At 42.7% G+C, this 24,565-nt stretch overlaps 1 protein-coding gene across 1 annotated transcript in view; it reads right to left on the bottom strand.

Annotated features, from left to right (window-relative positions):
• Positions 1 to 24,565, bottom strand: part of HMCN1 (hemicentin 1) — a 5,606,893-nt gene that overhangs the window by 2,832,308 nt on the left and 2,750,020 nt on the right. The window contains exon 29 of the mRNA XM_044085314.1: positions 11,251 to 11,368. Within this exon, the coding sequence (XP_043941249.1) occupies positions 11,251 to 11,368 (118 nt within the window). The remainder of the gene's footprint in view (positions 1 to 11,250; positions 11,369 to 24,565) is intronic.

Raw genomic sequence — 24,565 nt, 5'->3', positions numbered from 1 at the left:
AGTTCTGTCTGACTCCCACTCACACGATTGTTTTCTTGGTGTGTCTTCTGGAATACCTCAGTTCAAGAAGCTCTTCTTCCACAGGAAAATGCAAATCTGTATTTACATCCTTTCCTGGATTTTTCAACTCAGACTACAGCCTCAGCAGGGGAATTCTTCAGGATTCAGAATCTTTTAGTTATGTACTTACCATAACTTCGGATGTATGGGATCCACCTCGCCTACATTCATAACTGATGGGCTCGGAGCCGATCCATCGCCTCCGACTCGGCCAACTAGTACACTAGAATGAAGTCTCTTATTGGCTGGGCTACCCTCTATCCCAGGATGCACCACACCTGCTTCCCCAGATCTTGTTTGTTCGCTTTCATACATACATGCAAACACAGAAAAAATAGTAGTCACTACAACCAACTAAAGTTCTTCAAGAGAAGATCTCCAAATGGAACTACATCTCCTCTAAATCCCAATGGAAGGGGGAAGGAGGGTGGGTACGTATGAATTTAGGCAAGATGGATCCCATACATCCGAAGTTATGGTAAGTACATAACTAAAAGATGTAATGGGATCCTATCTCGCCTACATTCATAACTGATGGGACAGCGTCCCTAGCACCTAAATCCCAGGTGGCTCATTGGAAAACACTCTTGAGAACTGTGGAACCAAAGGAAGCCCTGCCTCGAGAAACCACATCTAATTTGTAATGAGAAATGAAAGTGTGCGGAGAAGTCCAGGTAGCCGCAGCACAAATATCATCTATTGATAATTTGGAGTGAAAAGCTACAGAAGTAGCCATTGCCCTGGTAGAATGAGCCTTGACTGGAAAGGGAAGCTCTTTGTTAGCCTGTGAATAAATGAAAGAGATGCAATCTTTAATCCATTTAGCTATGGAGGTTTTAGCTACTGGTTGACCCAATTTGTTTATTGCAAAGGAAACAAACAGTTGATTTGATTTCCGCGTCTGAGCGGTTCTATTCAAATAAAAACGCAGTTGTCTATGGACGTCCAATTGATGAAAAGTATATTCTGCGTTATTAGAAAACTCTGGAAAAAATACAGGGAGCTCTATAGTCTGTTGAATACAGAAAGAAGAAGCTACCTTTGGTAAAAAGGAGGGATTTAATTTCAGGGACACTCTATGTTTGTGAAATATCAAATAGGGAGGATCAGAACAAAGAGCTTGAAGTTCTGAAACCCGCCTGGCCGAAGTTATGGCCACTAAAAAGGCAGTTTTCCAGGACAGAAATTTCAAATTGCAGGTAGCAGCTGGTTCGAAAGGGCGGGCAGTTAAGGCAGCAAGAACCATATTTAGGTCCCAAGGGGGGACAGGGTGAGATATTGGAGGCCTAAGGAGCCATGCTCCTTTAAGGAAAGACTTACAAAGTTTGTGAGACATCAATGAAGGTTCAAAAGAAGCATGAAAATTAGAGATAGCCGCTAGCTGAACCTTAATCGTGGAAACTGAAGAGCCCAACTGAAAAAGAGAGGCCAAGAAATTCAAAACCTCCGAAACTGGGGCAGTAAGGGGGTCTATACCTTGTTGCTGAGCCCAGAAGGCGAACCTTTTCCATTTGCTGGAATAGAGTTTGACAGTGGAAGGTTTATGAGAAGAAGACAATATGTGGATCACCTCTGGAGAAAGGGAATTGTCTCGGACTAAGGATGGAAGCGGAGTAACCATACCGCCAACCTCAATGACCTGAGAGACGGGTGAAACCGTCCTGACTGATGAGTCAACAGGTCCGGCACTGGGTCCAAAAACCATGGACCTTCTACTGCATGCCTCTGTAGGAAGGGAAACCAAACCTGACGAGGCCAGTGCGGGGCAATCAAAATCATCTCGCTCTCCAGGTAAATGGCCTTCTGTATCACCCTCGGCAGGAGGGGAACTGGAGGGAAGGCATAAAGAAGACCGGGGGGCCAAATGTGGGTCAGAGCGTCCCTGGGAATCTGTCCCTGAGAGGGGATCAGCGTGAAGAACTCTCTGCACTTCGCATTGTGGGGGCTGGCAAACAAGTTGCAGCAAGGGAGGCCCCATCTGGCGAAGATTTTCGCAGCCACTCTTTGGTTGAGGGACCACTAGTGTGGTAACAGAATGGTCCTGCTTAATCTGTCCGCAATCACATTGGATTTCCCCGGTATGTGCGTTGCCATTAGAAAGTGGTTGGTAGCTACCGCCCAGTGCCAAAGTCTCATGGCTTCTCTGCACAGTGGGTAAGACCTGGTTCCACCTTGCTTGTTTATATACCAAACCACCGACATGTTGTCGGATAGGATAGCAATCGGACCTTGCGGGAGAGCGTGATGGAGAGCTTGTAGTACCAACAGTACCGCTCTCATCTCCAGGATATTGATATGCAAATGCGTTTCCTGGAGTTGCCATGTGCCTTGGACCGACCTGTCCAGGTAATGACCCCCCCACCCTACCTGGGAGGCGTCCGTGGTCACAGTGGCAACGGGGGATTGAGGAATAAAGGGTCGCCCCTGGTCGAGATTGGATTGGAGGAGCCACCAACGCAGATCCCGACGGCAACTCTCCGTGATCACGACTAAATGGTTCAAGGGGAGTTCCTGATAGGACCATTGAACCGATAGGAGCCATTGCAAAATTCGCATGTGGAGTCTGGCTAAGGGGACTAGGAGTATAGTTGACGCCATCGAGCCCAACAGTTGTAGGATCAGATGGGCCGGAGCTCTTGATAGGGGGAGACAGGATTTGACTTGGTTTTGCAGAACCTGAATTCTTGCTGCCGGTAAGAAGGCGCGCATCCTTTTTGTATCTAAGTCTGCGCCTATAAAAGTAATACGCTGAGATGGCTGTAGTACAGATTTTTGCCAATTGAACGTAATTCCCAAGAAACGGCCCAAGGTGAACGTGGCGTTGAGCGCCTGAAATAGTAGATGCTTGGAGGTGGCAGTAAGGAGCCAGTCATCTAGATATGGAAACACTTGGAATCCTAGACTCCTCAGGTGAGCAGTCACCACTGCCAGACACTTGGTGAACACCCTGGGGGCTGTGGTGAGACCAAAGGGCAGTGCTTGGAACTGGAAATGGCTGACTCCCAGGCGGAAGCGTAAGTGTCTCCTGGACTCTTGAGCTATCAGAATGTGATAGTAAGTGTCCTGGAGATCTATGGAGCACATCCATGCATCCTTCTCCAGCAGTGGAAGAATGGATTGAAGGGTGACCATTCGGAATTTGGACTTTTCCACAAAATGATTCAATGAACTGAGGTCCAAAATGGGCCTGAAGTCCCCTGTCTTTTTTGGCACCAAAAATAATCTTGAGTAGGTTCCTGATCCGATCTGGTCGGTGGGGACAGGCTGGATGACTCCTTTTTCTAGCAGCTTTGAAATCTCTATTGCTGCCTGATCCCGCTGACTGGGTGGCACGTCCGGGATTTCCCTTAAGGGAAGGGGGGGCTTGATGAAGGGGATGATATAGCCTCCGGTAATAATCCGAAGCACCCACTGATCGCTGGTTATAGATTCCCAAGCTTGTGGGTGTTCCGCAAAAAGACCCCCGACTGGCTCCGGAGCTGCACAGTCGGGCAACAACTCAGGGACGCTGAGTGTAGGAAGAACCACGAAAGGAATCGCGGTCTCCAGAATTACGGGGGCCTCTGCCGCCTCTGGTGCGGTGTCTTCCTGAATTCCCCCCCCTGCCTCTGGAGGGGAGATCACTGGGTGGAGTAGGGAAAGACCTCTGAGTTTTTCTGAACCACATTTTCCCTCCTCTCTGGACCTTGGGGTAAGGCCTAGAGGGAGCGGAAAAGCGGGCCCCAACGGCAGTCAAGGTCTTGCCCTCCTGCTCGCACCGAGTTAGTGTGTCTTTCACCTTGGGTCCAAACAAAGATGACCCATCAAAGGGGGCGTCGGCGAAGGAAGACTTGAAGGCCTCCGCAAATGAACACAAGCGTAACCAGGCGTGTCTCCTGAGGGCAACGCCTGTTCCCGCTGCTCTACTCACCCCTTCGGCCGCATACGAAATGAGCCTCATGGACGAGTTTACGATGGAAAACAAGGTAGTCATCTGGGCGCCAACAGTAGGGGCTAGCGCCTCAGGTAGATTACCAGTGAGGGAGTCACTTAGCTCTTTAAGGAGGTCCCTTTGGACCCTGGTAAAATGACATAAATAGTTCAGCGACCGTAAGGTAAAGGCCGCTGAAGAAAGGGTATGCTTCCTGTACCTATCCATGCTCCTGGAATCCTTATTAGGAGGGTGGATAGACGTTGAAGCCTCTGCCACGTCCTGCTGTGTGGCAGAAGCCACCACCATAGCATCTACGGGAACACCTTTCGTAAGAAATTCCTTCTGGGGGGGGGGCTGAAAGAAATTTATTAGGTCTCGCAGGCACCGGTTCCACAGAATCAGGGTGTTCCCAAGCCCTTCGAGAAACCAAATCAAGGAGTTCATCGAAGGGCGGAGACACCCAGGAGGCGGAGGGCTGGGCCCCGAAGGCCTTGAGGAAGACTGACTCCTCAGCGGAAGGGGTTTTGGCCTGCCAATCTCCTCTCTGTCTCAGAATCTCAAGGATATCTGAGAAAGAGATATCATCCGAAGATGATTTGGGGGACCCTTCCGCGTCATCGAGGTCAGTGTCCGATGTAACAGACTCATCTTGGGAGTCCACGTGCTTCCTCTTGCACAATTTCTTCCGTGGGGGCTCGTCCGAAGCAGATTCGGATGGACCCCCCGGAAGAAGGGAACCCCCGATGGGGGTATCCTCAGGCCCTGGGGCCCCACTGCCAGGGGACTGCAACACGGCAGAAGCACCAGTCTCCAGGTCTAGGGACGGTGAGGTGGAAGCCTGCTGAGCCGGCAAGGGCATGGCCAGCGCGCTCCTCATGGCCTCAAAGGCCGGACCTCCAGACTCCATGGAGATCACTGGTCTAGAGGCCACGATGGCACTGGGAATTCCGGCAGCCGATGCTCCGAGGGGAAGACTAGGTACTGAGGCACCCAGTCCCAAAGTGTTCCCCTTGGGCCCGGGTGAGGAAGTCCCAGTACCAAACCCTGAACCCGAGGACAGGGTAGGAACCATAGTCGGTGCCGATAGACCTCGAAGGGGTCTCGGCTCCGACCGTACGGCTCCGCATTGCTCCACCATCACCGACTCCAACGGCTCCGAGAAGGTTGGAGGAGGAATCAATGTTCGGAGGGATCGGCTCCGAAGCCAACTGGGCCGGAGCCGAGACCATTTGAGCAAAAACTGGAAACTGGAAAAGCCTCTGAATCACCCTATCCAAATCCGAATCCGACAGTCTTGAGGATTTAGAGGAGGTAGACAAAGGACGAGAAGACTTTCCTCTCGGCTCCGAGAGTGTAGGGGACCGGCTCCGAAAAGGCTCCAACACTATCGGCGCCGGTTCCACCACAGCATGGACAACCATCGGCACCGAAGGAGCTTTCTTCGGAGCCGAGGGGGAAGAGTCTGAGCTGCACACCTCCACCATTGGAACCGATGGAGGTGATTCGCCTCTCGATACTCCAACCTGCGGCTCCGAAACTAATGGAGCCGAGGAAAGAGGCATCGAGGCAGACCCTTCGACCCTCGGCCCCGAAGTCAGTGGAGCCGAGGAAGAAGAGGTCGACTTATGCTTTTTAGCAGTCGGTTCCAACGGACTTGTCGGAGCCGATGATCTTTTCTTTTTTGAGGTAATAGGAGAATCCAAAGCTTCCTCGAAAGAGGGCTTAATAAGACCCTTCAAGATCAGTTTATTTTTGTGCTCTTGAAGAACCCTAGAGGAGAAAGCATGACATACACTACATGTCTCCTGTAGATGTTTAGGCCCTAAACAATACACGCATATCGAGTGACTGTCTGTAATAGACATTTTGTAATTGCACCGAGTGCATTTTTTAAATCCTGACTTTTGCTCTTTGGACATATTGTACAGTAAGAAAAGCAGTGTCTAATATCAAAAGGTTAGCGCCAACTATAGAGCGCAAGAAAACAAGGCACGAGCTCTTGAGAGGGAGATTTACCTCACAAGAGAAACACAGTAAGCATGCACAACAACAACAACAACGGGCAAAGGCCCTCTAACTTAAACGGGCTTTGCCCGACAGCGAAATTAAATCACTTCACACACAAAAAGTTATCAAACACACAAAATAATGACACAGACTCTCAAAAGTAGGACAAAGGCCCTCTAACTTAAACGGGCCTTACCCGACAGCGAAATAGAAGTATCAGTAAATCACTTCACACACAAAAAGTTATCAAACACACAAATACAGAGAATAGCTGTTAAAACAGCTGTTTTTATCAAATTCAGAAGAAAACCCTAAGGTCAAAGACCAGTAAAAGGTAAAAAGAAACCACTTAGCTCCAGCCAAGTCGAGACCACGTCCAGCTTGTAAAGCAGCAAACGAGATCTGGGGAAGCAGGTGTGGTGCATCCTGGGATAGAGGGTAGCTCAGCCAATAAGAGACTTCGTTCTAGTGTACTAGTTGGCTGAGTCGGAGCCGATGGATCGGCTCCGAGCCCATCAGTTATGAATGTAGGCGAGATAGGATCCCATTACATCCCATGACTTCTGTGATACTCATGATACTTCTCACAAGACTCCATATGAGAAAAATTCAATGGTACCAGAAAACATTTTGATCCCAGTGTCAACATTCCTTGACATTTCAAATTCCAGTTTTGGGATTTGTGAAAAAGGAGATTTTGTGATGGCGACACCAAATTTCTCAAAATCCGTGTGTCTCATTCTCCCTTCCTGCTCCAAAAGTCTATCACAATGGATAACTCAGACTTTATATGAGAAGCTGTGTCTGTGGGGATAAAAGTGCAGGGTCTTTGGAACTAAAAGTCAGAGCAAAACACATAAACATAAAAAAGATGTTAGCTCTTATAAGTGCTCTCATTTCTCTCAACCATTTGCAGTCTCAGGACCTCTTCCAAGTGTTTACAGAAAACACCACAGTAAACTGGTACATAAACAAGCAAGAGGGAACCACATCTTACCTTCTGTGCAGACTAGCTATTGTAGTCTAATTCTGCAGGAATCTTACATACTGTCAGAACAAAACTGTAAGGCAGAAAGGCTGAGCAGGACCAGGATAGACCCTCATGAAAGGAAACTGAATCGGTGGGGGAGTTCTTCCAAGAACTGATCCAGCTGTTGGAATGCCTCAAATAAAGCTATTTGCCTCTGCTTTCAACAACAGTTGGCAAAGTTCTGCTCTAGCACTCCATGCAAGTGGGCCTGGAAAACAGAAGCATTTTCTTATCCTTGGACAAGAATGTTTTGGTATGATTTCCCAACTTTTCCACTAATATCAAGGGTCATGCTGAAGACTCAGAAGGATTCCCAGTGTTATCTGTGGTAACTCCCTTCTGGCCCAGGCTACAGTGCTTCTCACTTCCTTTAGAAAAGTGGCAATTACCTCAAGCTTCCTCACAGACTGGACTTACACAAGATTAGAGGTGTTTGATACATCCCAACCCCAAACATTGACAAATGACTGCCTGGATGACAGAATTTCAATACCTTTTAGACACTTTTTCTCTGAGGACCCAAAGCACGTATTAATGGAGACAAGAAAGCCTGCCACTAGAAAATCATATATTACCAAAAGGAAAAGATTTTCTAGTTGATGCCAATAAAAGAACCGGCACTCATTTACAGTTAATGTTTCTGTGATTCTACATTATTTGTGTGAGTTACTACCTTATGGCCTGTCTTATTCCTGTATCATGGTTCACGTGTTAGTCATTTCATCACATCTGCCCATGGATCACCATCTTTCAATCCAGCCCTGTGAAAATGTTTTTCAAATGGATGTTGCACAAGAAGTCTCCTGAGAAACAGGTTGCTCCTCACTTGGAATTCTTATTTTGCTATATGAACCCACTCATCAGGCTAACTTGAGGTTCGTAACATAGAAAACAGTATTGCTAATTGCTCTGAGTTCTGCAAGAAGAGTATCTGAGTTGCAAGCTCTCGTGGTAGGCTGATCTTATCTCATTTGCCACAAAGAAAGGGCTTCCTTAAAAACTAATTCTTCATTTGTGTGTAAAATGGTGTCCAAGTTTACCTTACGCCAAGGTATCAATTTCCTTGTCTTCTTCCCATAACCTAAAAAAGTGGGGAAAAGGATACTCCATACTCTGGATGTCCACAGACAACTCAGACACTATCCTGACAGGACAAAATCTTTCAGAACATCTAATCAGTTGTTCATTTCTTGTGAAGGTAAGGAAAAAAGGACAACCTTTGTGAAAAACTAGTATTTCAAAATGGTTGGCTCATACTACTTCATTTTGTTATACCCACCACAGCAAAACAATTCCAAACAGGGTCAACACACACTCTACTAGGGGCTCGTCTTCATCTGTGGCTTTTTGAAAATGGTTAGATGCTAGAAGTATTCTATGAGCAGTAAATCAGTCCTCTGTGCACACTTTTACAATGCACTATAAACTAAATTACTTCTCCAGATCTAGAATAGGCTTTGCTAGGGCCACTCTCCATGAGCTCCTGGACCCTCATCCGTCCTCCTCCCAGTCAATTTAAGCTATGTTAATCTACCCATATAGCTTTGGCTAGGCAGCAATGATTTATTTATTTATTTATTTATTTTACATTTGTTGACAGGGATTGTCTGACTGAGCTGAAGAGCCCTTTTTCAGCGAAGGCCTGGGGAGAAAAGCTCCAACATACTATACAATTTTCATTATAAATTAGCATTAAACAGCAATGTTACAGGATTATTACAAGGCATTAAGTAGCAATGCAATGTTATACAGTGTCAATAATCAGGAGTATAGCATAACTATTTCAAGATCTATAAAAAGAAATATACCATTAAGATGAGTATAGTTTTTGGGGTAAGTGGTTACAAAAACCCAGTTTTATCATGATGTAGTTGCATGAAGGCAAGACAATTACAATAGAAAGGTAATTTGCTTAACAGATTTTAGAAGACAGTAGCAAGAGTAGTCAAGGAAGATTAGAGAGAGCTAGTGAGAAGAGTGAGTTAAGGGCAGAAAGTAGATTAAGGTACGAGAAGTAGGGATGTTAAGGAGGGAGAGTGCAGTGGCAGGACCAGTGACTTTTAAAGTGCTCTTTAGTGGCTGTCTTAAATTGTTTGGCATGTGTAAGGGTCCTGATTTCTAGTGGGAGCCTATTACAGGCAATCGTGGGGTGATAGCTGTACATGTTGCGTCCAAATTTAGACTTGGGTTTGTAGATTTGTAGTAGGTCTTGGTTAGAGCTTCGGAGAGGTCTGGAGGGAGAATAATGGGAGATGAGAGGGGATAGTGCTGGGCAGTAGGAAGGCTGGTATAGGATAGAATGGATGATCTGAAGCTGAAAGAGAAGAAGCTGGTGGGGTGATCCTTATAAAGAACAGAGTACAGCTGTGTAAATAAGCTTACCATAACAGTACATGTCCGAATGATCACTGTTGCAGTTGCCACTCCCTCCATCTCAACATCCCCCAAGTGTTTTGTATGTTTTCATGTCAATGTGTGGATTTTTTACTGTTATGTTCTTGGCATTGCCCTCTCATGGCTTTATCCTCCCTCTCTCTGGGCACAAAAGCTCTGTAGGGCTTGCCACCCAAACCTGACATTTAGTCAGTTCAGCTCCAGCTGACTAAAGGTTTGGACATGTGGAAGGTGCCCTGAAAGCTTTGGAAGCTGGACAGCTGTCCTTCCCTGTACAAGATACAACATATATGGCTTAGGCTAATGCAGCAGTGATCATTCAAACATCTATTACTATGGTAAGTTTATTTACATAACTGGACTTCCTTGGTGTGGGAACAGTTTGGTAAGGTCATAGAGATTTAACATTCTGATGGCTTCAAATAGGTTCTGACAAACCATATGGTGACTTGTAAGTAGGGGTCACTGCCCATGCTTTTCTCAGCAAGAATGGAGAAATGCTGATGTCAACTGGGGACACAATCTGTACATGGAATAAACATTATGGGGAACTCCAGACCCAGTGGACAAACCCACCTTCCAGAATGCAGTGGGACTATGTCCATGAGTATAGATGAGGTCATTGCAGTGATTGAACAGTTCCATGATGTTAAGGCTACAATAACAAATGAGGTCTGGCTGGAAAGGATGAAGAAGCTGGATACTGCTAGGGTGTCATGGTTGATGAAACATTTCAGCATTGCTTGAAAGATACCAGGGACAATGTCTCTACAATGGCAAACTAGGGTTGTTGTCTCCCATTTTCAGAAATATCACAACAGAGATACAAAGAGATAGCTGTCCCCAATGTCAAGGTAGAGGATTGACTTCACTTCCTTGTCATTTGTGAAAAATGAAAAATAAAAACACTTGGAAGTGACAATATTAAGCAACAGTAATAAACAATCCAAAACTTCAGATGTTAATTCCTCTTCTACAGAGGTACTGAGGAGACTCAGCTTTAATTCATGATGAGCACTTTTGTCCAACAAATGGACTTCATCAGATCAGTTTTTCAAAAACAGCTTTAACCCATGGAAAACTAATATATTTATAAAAGACACAAAGGATCATAAATCATGACTGACAACCTCGTACATACTAATGAGCTTAGCCCACAACTAAAAGCTAGCCTGAAGTAACATAAGTCATAATTTTACAATCTGAACTAAAATAAGAAACAGAAAGAGTACTAATAAAACAAAGTCCAAATAAACTGAAGTGCAAAGGTAGTAATTAACTCCTTAGAGGTTCATAGGTGTTTACTAGGCTAACGACCACAAGGGCCTTCTTAAACCTAGTCATGCATCCAAAATCTCTGACAAGTTCTGATACCTTTTATAAGTGTAAGCATGGGCCTGGGAGATGAACCATTTACAGGTTACCCATTTGTATTAGAGACATAGGTGCCAAACCAGTCTATCTTCAGACACAAGGTGACATAAAACTCCCTCTACTAAAAGTTATTTAGCACTAAGGTGACAACAAAATCCTTTCAAAAGGAGTGATAAACTAAAAAACAATGAAGAAAAAATCATACAACTGAAGTGAAGAACAGGTGTGTGCGTGTGCATGGGTGTGTGACAACAGGCCCATAAATCAAGAAAATGGCACAATAGTAACATAGTAAAAGAAGCAAAATAAAGAAACATCACAAATAAAAATATAGTCAGAATAAAAACTGCAATCATAAGTGTATTAAAAACACAAAAAAGAAAAGCACTTTCACCCATAAGGCTTCATCAGAACATTGTTAAAACTGAGACACAGGCTTGCTAAAGACAGTGGAAAATGATGGTTGCCTTACCTTTCTTTGGACCACTGAATGTCAGGGAAAGGAACTCCTTCAGCTTTGCATTCCAGGTGGACTTCTTGATTCAAGAGAACTGACACTTCACTTGGGCCGCCGATAATCCTGGGAGGAACTGTGAACAAAGCAGTCAACATGCTGGTAACTCTCACAGCAAGACCTGTCAGTTTAAGCACAAACAAAAAGTCTCCTAGAAAAATCCCACTGGTCTTTTTTAAACTACTTTATTTGCATGAAATAAATATGCATGTCACAATTATCACCATTAATATAATACGCCAAAATACATTTTCTAATTTTATTTATTTATTTTTTATTTTATTTATTGCATTTGTTTACTGGGAATGTCCACTGGGCAGAAAAGAGCCTATTTTCAGTGATGGCCCAGGCAGAAAAGTTCCGACAAGAACATAGACACAGAAAATATAAAACAGTAATTGGTACAAAAGTAGATACAGTGTTACAGATAGTAATTACAGTAATATATATATATATATATATATATATATATATATATATATATATGTATATGTATATGTATGTATGTATATATATATATATATATATATATATATATATATATATATATAGAGAGAGAGTGAGAAAATATATACATACAAGCAGGAATTTTGTTGGTTGCCAGATGAATTCAATCAGAGAGGTATAAACAGAGATAAAATTAATCAGTATTATTGTACCAGTATCAACAAGTGAAAAAAATAATTATGCAGAAAATATCAGTCAGCAGTAGCAAAAAGCAAATGAGTTATTTATCATATAAGGAGAAGCAGGAGGTTAGGTTATAGAGCAGGTACATAGCCAGGAAGACTTGAGATGATCTTTCAGTATTTGTTTGAAGGTGGTGGTGCTGCCTGTGTTTCTTATAGAAGGTGGAAGTGAGTTCTGTAGTTTGGCGATGGTGAAAGAGTACAGGAGTTGACCACCAGGAAAGGTGGGATTTTCTACTTTGAGAAGCAGATGATTTTCAGATCTTAGTTGCCTGCTGGGTTGGTATTGGGTGAGTAGTGTCGAAAGAGCAGGACAGTCTGTGGGTCTGTAGATTATTCTGTGTGCTGTAGTTAGTTGGGTGAATGAGAGATGGTGGGGGAGTTCCAGCCAGCCTAATTGTTTCAGTGGGTTACAGTGGTGGGATGAGAATTTGGCCTTGGTGGGAAATTTGGCTATTCTGTTATAACACATATCAAGTTTGAATTTTACAGAATTTTGGATATTAGTGAAGAGAGGTGCGCCATAAAGGAGAGAGGGTAATAAAAAGGTGGTTGCAAGGGTTTGTCTAGTAGAGAGGCTAAGAAAGTGTTGGTGCCTGTAGAGCATACTGAGCTTTTGGGGTGTTTTTATGATGTTATTGTTTATGTGTCGGTCAAAGTTAAGGTTTTCATCTATAATAATGCCTAGTTTAGTGTGTGGGACAACTTCTATAGTGGTATTGTCTTGGGCTTGTATATTGAAGAGCTTTTTATCTAGGGGAGTGGTTTTCTTACAAGTAAAAAGTAATAGTTTAGTTTTTTTTTTAGGGCAAGATGATTGTTAAACATCCAAGATTCAATACAGGTGAGAGTATTCTGGGTAATTTGCTGGAGTTCAGAGCTGGAATTTGCAGTGCATATTATTGTAGAGTTGTCAGCATACTGGATTACTGAGCATTGTGGGAGAGTGGAGTGAAAGTTGTTAATAAAGATGCTAAATAAGAGAGGACAAAGTATGGAGCCTTGGGGTACTCCTATGGAAGTACAGAGGAATGGAGAGTAAGACTGTTGCCATTTGGTAGATTGCTGCCTATTGGAGAGATAGCTAATGAACCATTGTAGGGTAGGTAGGGAAATGTGGAGGGTGGATAGTTTGGAGAGGAGGATGGTGTGGGAAATGGTATCAAAAGCTTTGGAGAGGTCTGGGAAAAGAGAAGCAATTATTCTGGCAGAATCCCATGCCTAGTTGACTGTATCTAGGAAGGAGAGGAGAGCAATAGTGGTGCTGTGTCCTGGTCTGAAACCAAGCTGAGAGGGGTGACAGAATTTGATTTTCAAACAGGTGGTTGAGGAGTTGGGGATGGATGCATTTTTCCAGTATTTTAGAGAGGGGTGAGAGAATTGCTATGGACTGAAAGTTTGTGGTGTCTGTGTTGGTGCCGCCTTTGTGTAAGGGGAAAATGTATGCTTTTTTCCAGATGTCTGGGACTAGGGATTCTTTAATTGATCTGTTAATGTGTACGCTGATGGGACAAGCTATAGAGTTTGCAGCTAGCTGAAGGAATTGTGGGGGTAGATTGTCAGGGGAAGCAGTACAGGGTTTTAGCTTAAGCAAAAGTTTTTTTTTATTGTGTCAGTGGATATGGGGGGAATTTTAGGTTGGAGTCAAGGGTAGGATTGTTTTCTGGCACAATTTGGTTACCAGCTGTCTTGGTGGCGGTGGTGCTAACTGTAGGAAAGGTGGAGGTTAGGTTAGCTATGGTGTCAGTGAAGTAGGAATTGAAGAGGGTGGCAAGTTCGGATGGAGCTTTGTCTGGGTTAGGGAATGGGTTACTTTGAGAGCCTGGGTGTAACAGCTGGTTAATGGAGGACCAGAATTTTTTGGGATTATCTTTATGCTGGCTTTGTAGATGGAGGTAGTGAGTTTTTTTAACTCTGGTTATTAGTCATTTTGCCTGGTTACAGATTTGCTTATATTGTAGTAGAATTGAGGGATCTTTGTTTTTCTGCCATGATTTCCAGATTTTATCCCTTGTGGACATGACTTCTTTGATGAATTTTGAGAGCCAGCTTGCATGGTTATGTTTTAACTGTTTTTGGTGGGTCAGTGCTTGCCTATTTAGGATGTCTAGGAATGTTGAGTTAAAGAATTCAACAGCCTCATTAAGTGGTAGGGATTTGAGAGGTGCCCAATTTACTTCAGCTAAGGTTTCATTAAATACGGATGGTTGGAACTTAGTCAAATTTCTGGTTGATTTGTATTGATGTTGGCCCGAGGTTGGGGAAGATTTGCGTAGGATATAAGCTGGGTGGCGGTCACTAATGGTATTAGGTAATATGCCTGCAGTGGTGATATTGTTAGGGTTGGACACTAATATCCAGTCTATTGTGGAGCCCCAATTGCTATTTCTGTGGGGTCTAGTGATGTCTTTAATTAGTTGGGAAAAGTTGTAAAGGTTTATGTTTTTTGAGGGGTTCTTTTTGGCAATGTCTAGCCAATCAGTGTTTACATCACCTAGGAAGATGGTTTCATTATCTATGTTTTGGGATGTCCAGGCAAGTATGTTCTCTAATATTGGTATGTTGTTTCCTGGCGGAATATACAGAGCAATTATGCAGACATTTTTATGACTTAAGTTTAATATAGAGATTAGTACTTCGGCTGGGGAGAAGTTGGGTGCTGGTTTTGAGTAGGGAAGTAAAGTATATTTGTTGGGAAGAGTACTGCTACTTCCCCCTCCTCTCTTGTGGGGCCAATCGGCTCTTAGGCATGAGTAGCCTGGGGGGAGAAATTCTGTGTCTTTTAGATATGAATTCAATCAGGTTTCGGTAGCTGCTATAATATCCAAGTTCTTTTTGTGAAATCCACGCCTGGAGTTCAGGTATCTTGTTTCTAACACTTTGGAGATTTATGGTTGATAGCATGAGAGATTTGCTAGGTTTGCTGGAGCCCTGGTGGGGCCTGGGTTGGGTTGTAAATCACCGTACTGGGATATAATACTTTGGCAATTTATGTGGGTTATACTTATCAGTTTTTTCCTAAGAATGGAATAGTTGCTGCTGTTGATGTGATAGTGGAGGTATCTTTGGAGAAATAGAATTTTGACTTTGGATAATACAGAGTATTAGCTGTGAATAAGCTAGGGTGGATGTCCAAGTAACTTGATAAATGTGGTTTATGTGTGGTGGTTGTACAGGTGGGTGTAGGAGGTATGCTGGGTGACTGGAGAGTTGTATTTATTGTTAGGACAGAGTGTAAGTGAGAGAAGTGAGATCATAGTAATAGTAGTGATGATAGTGGTTGGGTGCAGTGTAATAACCAAATGAATATGAGCAGGATAGGTAGAGTTTAGGGGATGGAGCACTATATGGCTCTATTTAGAATGGGTGGGAAGGAAGAGTAGTTAGGAGGAATGGTATGATTGAGGGAATAATTAGGGGGGTTATGGGATAGGCAGAAGAGAGGTGTGGGAGGGGTCAGGTTAGATATAACGTTAATATTACATGAGGTGGGCGGGGATGGGGGCAGGTTGAGAAGCGTAGTCAGAGTAGCAAATGGAGCTGGCCAGCCCCACATATTATTTTAGTAAGGAAGTGAAGTTAACCATGTATGCCCTTCCTGACTCCATTGATTACATCCAGATTTAATCATGTCAGACACCCACTACTGTTACTGTTTATACTTTTAACATATGAATATTGGCCTTCTGGAGTGCAGTCAGGTTGTTCACCTATGCAACAAGCATTTCAGGGTGGAATTGTGGCCTGGGTGTTGACAGCTGGGGAAGGAAGTTAAAGCAGGTGATGCTAGCTCTGCTTCCTCCGGGACAGAATTGGGGTTGGAACTTATTGCAGGTTTGTTCTTTAGTGGAGGCTAAATGTTACTTGATAACAGGCTCCCAACCTAAGCTTCATCACATCAGTCATCTAAGAAGGGCAGCATGTGAATGACAGAATGTATGCTTATGTAAAATCCTGCATTAACCCATAGCATGTTAGTGTTCAGGGAGGAACGTCAGGTCTCTATATGTATCCCCCCCCCCCACTTTAATATGAAGGACCTAGCAACAAGTCAGCAGCTCTCACCCCAGGACTTCAGGAAATTAAGACCGCAAGGTTTAAGGAAGGAAGACACATGCCAGGGATAATATGGATTAATGCGTGTGTACTGGAGGAACAGATGAATCAATATGTGGATAGGTACAAATGAGATCATTGCCAGCAGGTAGGACCTAAAATAAGAAAAATATAAAAACAAGTTAAGATGTGAAGGTATTTACTATTCAGAATCGCATAACTATATTAAAATTATTTAAACCACTCCTAATGTCTGTACTAAAAGTTCAATGATAGCATTATAAAAATTGATGCATTAACTTGCAGCTGTGTATTTCATCTCATCTTTTACTTGTGTTAGAACTTCCATGACTCTACCATGTTTTCATATGTATATTATGTTAGAGTTGTGTATTTATGACTAGAGTGTTTCCTGTATATTAAGATACATCTGCCTGCCTGTTGACCTCTGACACTCTACTTTTCATATTACTTTATTCCATGATGCACAAAAAAGCAGTGCAACCAATCGAAAGAAGAACTGCCTTTCTCAACTTTCCCTATCTCTAAGCATTCAAACCACAGCACATAAAGAAGTTAAAAAAAATACATATCACATATCAGCATTGTTTTCATTTTGTACTCATAAAGGCAACAGAACAGTACCCATTTTTTCACCAGAAGTCACATACCATCAAGCAATAGAATACTCACCATCCTCATGAACAATCAGTGATAACTTGCTTGCAATAGTAGACTTCTTGGTCTGGGAATCCACATAGCCAGCCTCATTAACAATGGTCTCTACTCATAAAATCATCTCCTTCCATAACAGTAGTTTTACTTTTACCAGTGAGAGACATACTGTCAAACCCAGGACCCCACACATTTTTTGACTTTATTTTACACATTTGTTAACTGGGTAAATCCAGTGGACACAAGTGACCCTTTTCAGGGGTGACCTGGAGCATTGCCTGGTTAGGTGATTTGCTCAGGCAGACAGCAGGCAAATGGAAGTGAAAGGACTCAAAATTTGTACCCCTGGTTATAAGAAGCAACTCATGACCACCTATGAATCTTAATGCTCTATCCTAACTGACGATCTTTTGCCCTAACTACCAGGCTATTCACTGTATGAACATTTGTAGTGTAAATAACAGATGGTCTCAACTACAACTCTGGCTACATCAGTACCATCATCATCAATCATCATCAACCCCCTTTTTCCCATTTTTTACATGGGGTCAGAGTGTCTTGTCAACTGTTGCCACTCTCTCTATACAATGCCACTCTCCTGCCTTCTTCGATACTCATATCTAACTGTCACAGGTCTTCTCTCATACAATCCATCCACCTCTTTGCTGTTGGATGCTCTGGTTTCTTCTTGCCTTTTTCCTGTCTGTCCCAAATCTTCTCCACCAAATTGTCTTCTGCTTTTCTTAACATACTGTTCTTCTTGTAATAGAATCACGGCTGAAGTATGTATCCTGGAGGCCACCTTATGTCTTCCTAAATTATGACAGCTTCCATGATAACCATCCAGAACCTAAGCATTGTGGTGGAGTGCTTATACTTGTAAAAACAGATATATACAGTGACTCAGTGTTTATCAATACAAGTAAATATTTTTTATGGTCCCTCTTTTATGTATTTATTGCTGGCCCTGACCCCATACCCTATCCTCGCCAGGTCTGCCAGCTAACTCCCTGCCCCCCAGATATATTCCGGTATTTCAGGGGCTGGTCACAGACCCTCAAGCAACAAGGGCTTGGCATGTTTCAGCATCTGTCTGGAGGAGGCTATTTTTTTCTGTATGACCTACCTGTTTCCCCCTCCCTTGTGGCAAAGTGGTTTGGTCTAGCATGGGCGGGTGTGCAATGTCAGCAAGTGGTGTATCGCTCAGATTATGCAGTAGCTCAGCCAGACTTACTTCACACCCTGCTGACCACACCTCCTATATCGATGTCCATGGCCCACACTGGGGAACATCCCCAAGAAATACCCATGTACCACCCTCCCTGCCATTCTATCAGTTGCACGAGCTGCTATTTGAACCCAGGTCACCTGGGTCATAGTGAGGTCTTTATCGCTCTATACTACCAGCGCAATCCATACAAGTTAATTCGCCAATGACAACAACTCAGACTGGAAACTACACTTATATTAGGCATTTTAGATCATTTAAAAGTATGCATTACCACCATTTATATACCACCCCCACCATCATTAGCTGTATTCAAAACCATCTCAGATTATTAATCATTACAAATATAATAAAGTGATATTACTAGGGGACATCAACCTTGACTACTTAGACCCCCTTTAAGCTAATTAAACATGTCTTATTCCCATAATGGAACCACAATGAATCCACCATCAGTAATTACTTATAGATGTTATCCAAATTAACAACACCTTGAATCTATTCCCCAACACTTTCAGTGACTAGAAATCATTCTTGCCATCTGATCATTAAAAGCCCTTAAACTACCACCTAATTATATCTCTGCTAGAACTATTTCAAAGAACTCAGAAGATTCACTCATTACAAGATATAGCAAAATCAGATGGGCAACTCCTTATACTGCAACATGCTTAGATGTGGCTCTTAGTTATTTTTTTAATTCTTTACTTCCAATTCAGAATAAAAAGCCGCTGTGGTGCAGCAGTAGCATTGTCACCTCACAGCAAGAGGTTCTGCCATTCGATTCTCGGCTGGAGCGCCTTCTGTGTGGAGTCTGCATGTCCTTCCCGCGGTCGAGTGACGTTCGAAAGACATGCGTGAATGGGCGTGTCTTCATTGAAGATTGGGCGTCGGGCTGGCACCTCGGCACCATAAAAATCTACTGCCAATCATTAGCGGACTGGAGTTCCGCTGTGGTGACCCCTAACCGGGAAAAGCCAAAAGAAGAACAAAGAACTTCCAGTTCAGAATAAACTCTACCCTTTAAATACTAACTTTCTTGAAGCTCATGAAGTGACTTGATAAAACTCACAGCTAGCTAATTAATAAAACAAAACAATCCAGCATGGAAAGACTGGAAAAGCCATCCAAAAGAGAATGCTAAGCATTCCCTATACAAGAAACAAAGACAGACTGCCAGAAATACCACGTACCAAGCCAAGGTAAACTACTATAGACATTTGCATATAACATAGTTGTCCAAACCTTAACTTTTCTTGGACAATATTAAAAATCTAGCAAACTCAAAAATATTTCCCCACAGCAAGGAACACACTTCATTATCTGCTGAAACACTACAAACAATAAAACACAGGTTTTGTAACCACCTCAAACAACTGTTCCCTAATTAATTCCCTCCCTCCCATTCTGCCCACAGGAACTGTTTCACTCCATTCTAGACTACCCAGTGAATTACTTACAAACATTCAAAATCACTGTAATAAAAAAAGAAGTTATGCCCTTACCATAACTTTCCATCTGTGTTGTCGATCTTCATTCATTCTTGATAGATGGGTTTGGTTCTGACCTCTCGGAACCAACTCAGCCATTATACATAGCTCGCACCAGCCAAAAACTCGAGCTAAGGCTCTGCCCACAACACCCCACTTCTCATTACCTCAGATCAAGTTTGCAGTGAAGTAGAGAAAATACAGAAGCCCTGTCTAAGGTATAACTCTGTAACATCCCAGGACTAGGTCCGATCCTCCAGAAGTCTCTTGGAGAGGGCAAAAGGGTGGGATGTCAAGAATGAATGAAGCTCGACAACACAGATGGAACATTATGGTAAGGACATAACTTCTTTATCTGATGTTGTCAATCTTTATTCATTCTTGACAGATTGGACAGAGTCCCCAGCTACTTTAGGTCCTGGGCAGCCCTAAGGAAGGATATTCCTGACTACCATAGAGCCAAATTTTGCTCTTCCCCTGGAGCTTATCTAATTTGTAATGATCGATAAAGGTATGAGGAGTAGCCCATGCTGCAGCTGCACATCTTTCTTCCATGGAGGCCTTGGAATGAAAGACAGCTGAAGTGGAAACAGATCTGGTGGAATGCATGCTAACTGCAGCAGGTGGTTTGAGTTTATTCCGACTGAAGTCAAAGGTAACACAGTCTCTAAGCCATCTTGACAAGGTAACTTTTGATACCAGTTTACCCAATCCATGTCCTGAAAAGGATACAAATAATCGGTCCAATATTCTAGAAGATTTTGTTCTGTCCAGGTAAAAATTTAATTGTCTGTGGACGTCCAACAGGTGTAAGAAGTATTCCCCTTTGTTTGAAAAATTTGGAAAGAAGACTGGCAAGTTTATAGACTGGTTAATATTAGATTCTGAGACCACTTTAAGGAGGAAGGATGGGTTGGTTCTTAACGACACTCTCTCCTTGTCAAAAATGATGCAAGTATGCTTCACATATAAAGTTTGCAATTCAGAAATTCTCCTGGCAGACGTGATAGCCACCAGGAAGGGGGGTTTCCAAGACAAAAACCTGAGGTCGCAAGTAGCTGTTGGCTGAAATGGCTGTCAAACTAGGCCTTGTAAGACTAAGGTCAAATCCCATGGCGCTAGAGGGTTCTTGAATGGGGGTTTTAAATTGAAGGCGCCTTTAAGAAAAATTTTGCACAAATGATGAGACAAAAAAAATTAACTTTAATTATGGAAGTAGAGGCTCCCAATTCAAATAAGGTTACTAAATATTCCAGGATCTTATCAACTGGTGCTGAAAAGGGATCTATGTTGTTTGAGCTGGCCCAAACTGAAAATCTTTTCCATTTGCTTTGGTAAAGCTTTCTAGTGGATGCTTTATGGGAAGCCATAAGAATCCTTTGTACCGAAAAAGATAAGTTATTCTGACTGGCAATTATATGAATTGTAGACGCCAAGCTGTCAACTTGAGATTTTGGAGAATGGGATACACCAAGCCCTGAGGGTGAGATAAGTGTCCTGATCTGGATCCAGAATCCAAGGGTGGTGAATGAGACGAGGTAAAAGAAAGGGAACCAGACTTGGTGGGGCTAGTAGGGTGCAATGAGAATTACCATGCTTCTCAACCTTTGGGTTTTCCTCAAAAATTGGGGAATTGGGGAAAGGCATACAGAAGTCCCAGGGGCCAATCAAAGAGAACTGCATCTCTTGGGGACTCACTTTGAGGGAGAATTAGGGCAAAGTAGCAGCTGTATTTGTTGCTTATCAGACAGGTGAACATACTGTAGCACATCTGGTCCCAACGATGAAAATTCTTCATCGCTATGTTGTTGTTGAGAGACCACTCGTGAGGCAGCAGGATACATCTGATTAACTTGCCTACAATCACGTTGGATTTCCCCAGGATATATACTGCTACCAGAAAGCAATTGGAAGCAATAGCCCATTGCCAAATTCTTAGGGCTTCCAAACATAGTGGGCAGGATATGGTTCCTCCTTGTTTGTTGATATACCAGACTACCAACATGTTGTCTGATTGGATTGCATTTGTCCCCAAAGGAAAGGCAGACTGGAACACTTACAACACTAAAACCACTGCCCTCAATTCTAGGAAGTTGATATGCAAATTGGCCTCTTGCAGGGACCAAGTGCCCTGGACAGTCTTCCCCAGATAACACCCCCCACCTGATTTGGGAAGCATTTGTGGTCACTACAGCTTTAGGCATAGGCGGATTAAAATGGCTTTAGGCGGAGGGGGATTAAAAAGTGCGACCCCATAGATTTTCTTCTGGCTTCATAAACCAAGATAAATCCTTTTTGCAGCGATTTATCAGGATTAGGTGGGACATCAGATCCGTTAGAATCGACCACTGTGATGCTACGAGCCATTGGAGCAGCCTCATGTGATATCTTGCTAGGGGTACTAAGGTTATAGTTGCTGCCATGGACCCCTAAGTTTGCAGTACCAGGTGAGCAGGAACTTTGTTTTGTAAAATGATTGCTTGAACTTGTGATCTCAGCTTCATCAACCTGTGGAGGGGAAGGGAGGCTACACAAGAAATTGTATTCAGTCTTGCTCCTAAGAAATCTGGATCTTGTGTGGGAGTCAACTGTGACTTCTCCTTGTTTACTGAAATGCCTAGAGTCTCTGCGAGGTGTAGCACGAAGTCTGTGGCATAAAGCAGTAGGTGACTGGAGGGGGGCAGTGAGGAGCCAGTAAGGTAGATATGAAAACACTCGGAATCCTCGCAGTTTCAAGTGAGCTGTTACATCTGCCATGCATATGGTGAACACCCTGGGGGCTGTGGTGAGACCACAGGGCAGTGCTCGAAACTGGTAATGACTGGCTCCTAGACAGAAGCAGAGATATCTTCTGGACCGCTTGTCCATCTTTATGTGGTAATACGCATCTGAAGATCTATAGAGCACATCCAATCTTCCTTCTTCAGAAAGGGAAGGATGGACTGAACTGTGACCATCTGGAAGTATCCTGTTCTACAAATTTGTTCAATAGGCTGAGATCCAGAAATGGTCTCCAGCCCCCTGTCTTTTTTGGCACTAAAAAGAATTTTGAGTAAAATCCAAATCTTATTTGATCTGGTAGGACTTCTTGGATGACTCTTTCTAGAAGCAGCTTTTGGATTTCTACTGCTGCTAGATCCCTCTGACTAGGTAGAACAATGGGGATTTGCTTTTGAAGACCTGGAAAAAGATTGAATGGAATATGATAACGTCGGGTGATAATTTTCTGCACCCAAGTATACACACCACAAAAAGAACAGCACCAACTAAAACGAAAAACACAACCACTGTGGGTAAAGGAACACTGAATTTATTACTGTCAAAGATTTAGCGCTTTTGTCCACTCAATGTCTGGACTTCTTCAGAATAAAAACACAGCACATGCCCAAACACTAAAAAGAGCTCAAAAGACACACCCCATATTCACAAATAATGATTAAAGCAATATGCATTCAACTAAAACAATTATGCAACTCACAAGATAGTAAAAACAATTATGGTTAATACTGAAAAACAATGCATTAAAATAAAAAACATAAACACTAATTAATAATGACATGTCAACCATAATGCTAGCATAGATTTCAACTTTAAATAACTTGAGATAAAAATGACATAATTTAGTCCTGGATGTCGCCCAGCATTAACTCTAAGTTGCCACTTTAACTCAAGGAATTCTAAAATGGTGTCATTGCCCCCCCCGGGTTCTGGGTCAAACCTTCTATGACAATGAATTTGAAGGAATGTGTAGGATACATTTTGATATGTCTGAAAAGGGCATTTTGTTCGTCCTTCTTCTTGATGTCATAACCATGTTGATAAACATGATAATTTATTTTGTAATTAATCATTCCATATCCATGTATGAAAACTTCTACACCCTCCAACATCACATTTCTCCAACCTCTCAACTCCTCCACTGATTTCTTGGAGTTCATCATGACTGTGGATCTAGAGCAAGTCAACTTCTTAGATGTAACCTTGACTAAGAATAGGGTTGACAAGAAATCTGAGTCCAGCTTGTATAGGAAACCCTTTCATTCCAACTCTTATTTGCATTTCCAGAGCTGGCATCCCACTCAGAAAAAAATCCATTGTTAAGGGGCAATGTGGGAGACTTGCCAGGATGGTGAGTGAAGATGTCCAGTTTTTGGTTGAATGCACTAAATTATTTGACATGTTCCACAGAAGAGGTTACCCCCAATATTTCTTAAATTAAATATTTGATGAAGTGAAGAGAAAGAGACAGGGTGGGTTTTACAAGCCACTTTTCGGTTTCACTAGTATACCTACAGTTAGTCAGGATATACATGACAAAGGTAATGTTGATTACAACAAAGCTTTGGTTTGCCTTACAATGGACATTTCAGGGAAATTAAATTTGTCATTGAAAATTGTTGGCCCATTTTCAAACATGACCTGGAAGTTGCCAGTAAATTAGGTGAAAGGCCAAACATAGTATACAAAAAAGAGGCTTGTTTAAAAACTATGACTGAAAGGAGTTTGGGGAGTTCCAACAAAGGTAAAATGAGTAAATGTGGACACTGCACCCAATGTAAAGTGATGTTGGAGGATGCAGAAGTTTTCATACATGGATATGGAATGATTAAGTTACAAAAGAAATTCAATTGTGACAGTAAGGGGGTGGTATATGCCGCAGTCTGTAATGACTGTACCTGTTTTTATATAGGTAAGACCATCAGGCACTTCAGATATTGTGTTTATCAACATGGTTATGACATCAAGAAGGTTGAACGAAATGCCCTTTTCAGACATATCAAAATGTATCCTACACATTCCTTCAAATTCATTGTCATAGAAGGTTTGACCTAGGACCCTAGGGGGGGTCCCAATGACAACATTTTAGAATTCCTTAAGTTAAAGTGGCAACTTAGAGTTAATGCTGGGCGACTTCCAGGACTAAATGAAGTCATTTCTATCTCAAGTTATTTAAAGTTGAAATCTATGCTAGCATTATAGTTGACATGTCATTATTAATTAGTGTTTATGTTTTTTATTTTGATGCATTGTTTTTCAGTATTAACCATAATTGTTTTTACTATTCTGTGAGTTGCATAATTGTTTTAGTTGAATGCATGTTGCTTTAATCATTAATTGGGAATATGGGGTGTGTC

Source organism: Protopterus annectens, chromosome 10.part0 (genome assembly GCF_019279795.1).
Source record: "Protopterus annectens isolate FY-2018-M chromosome 10.part0, PAN1.0, whole genome shotgun sequence".
Lineage (NCBI taxonomy): Eukaryota > Metazoa > Chordata > Ceratodontiformes > Protopteridae > Protopterus > Protopterus annectens.
This window is presented reverse-complemented; position numbering and strand designations above follow the sequence as displayed.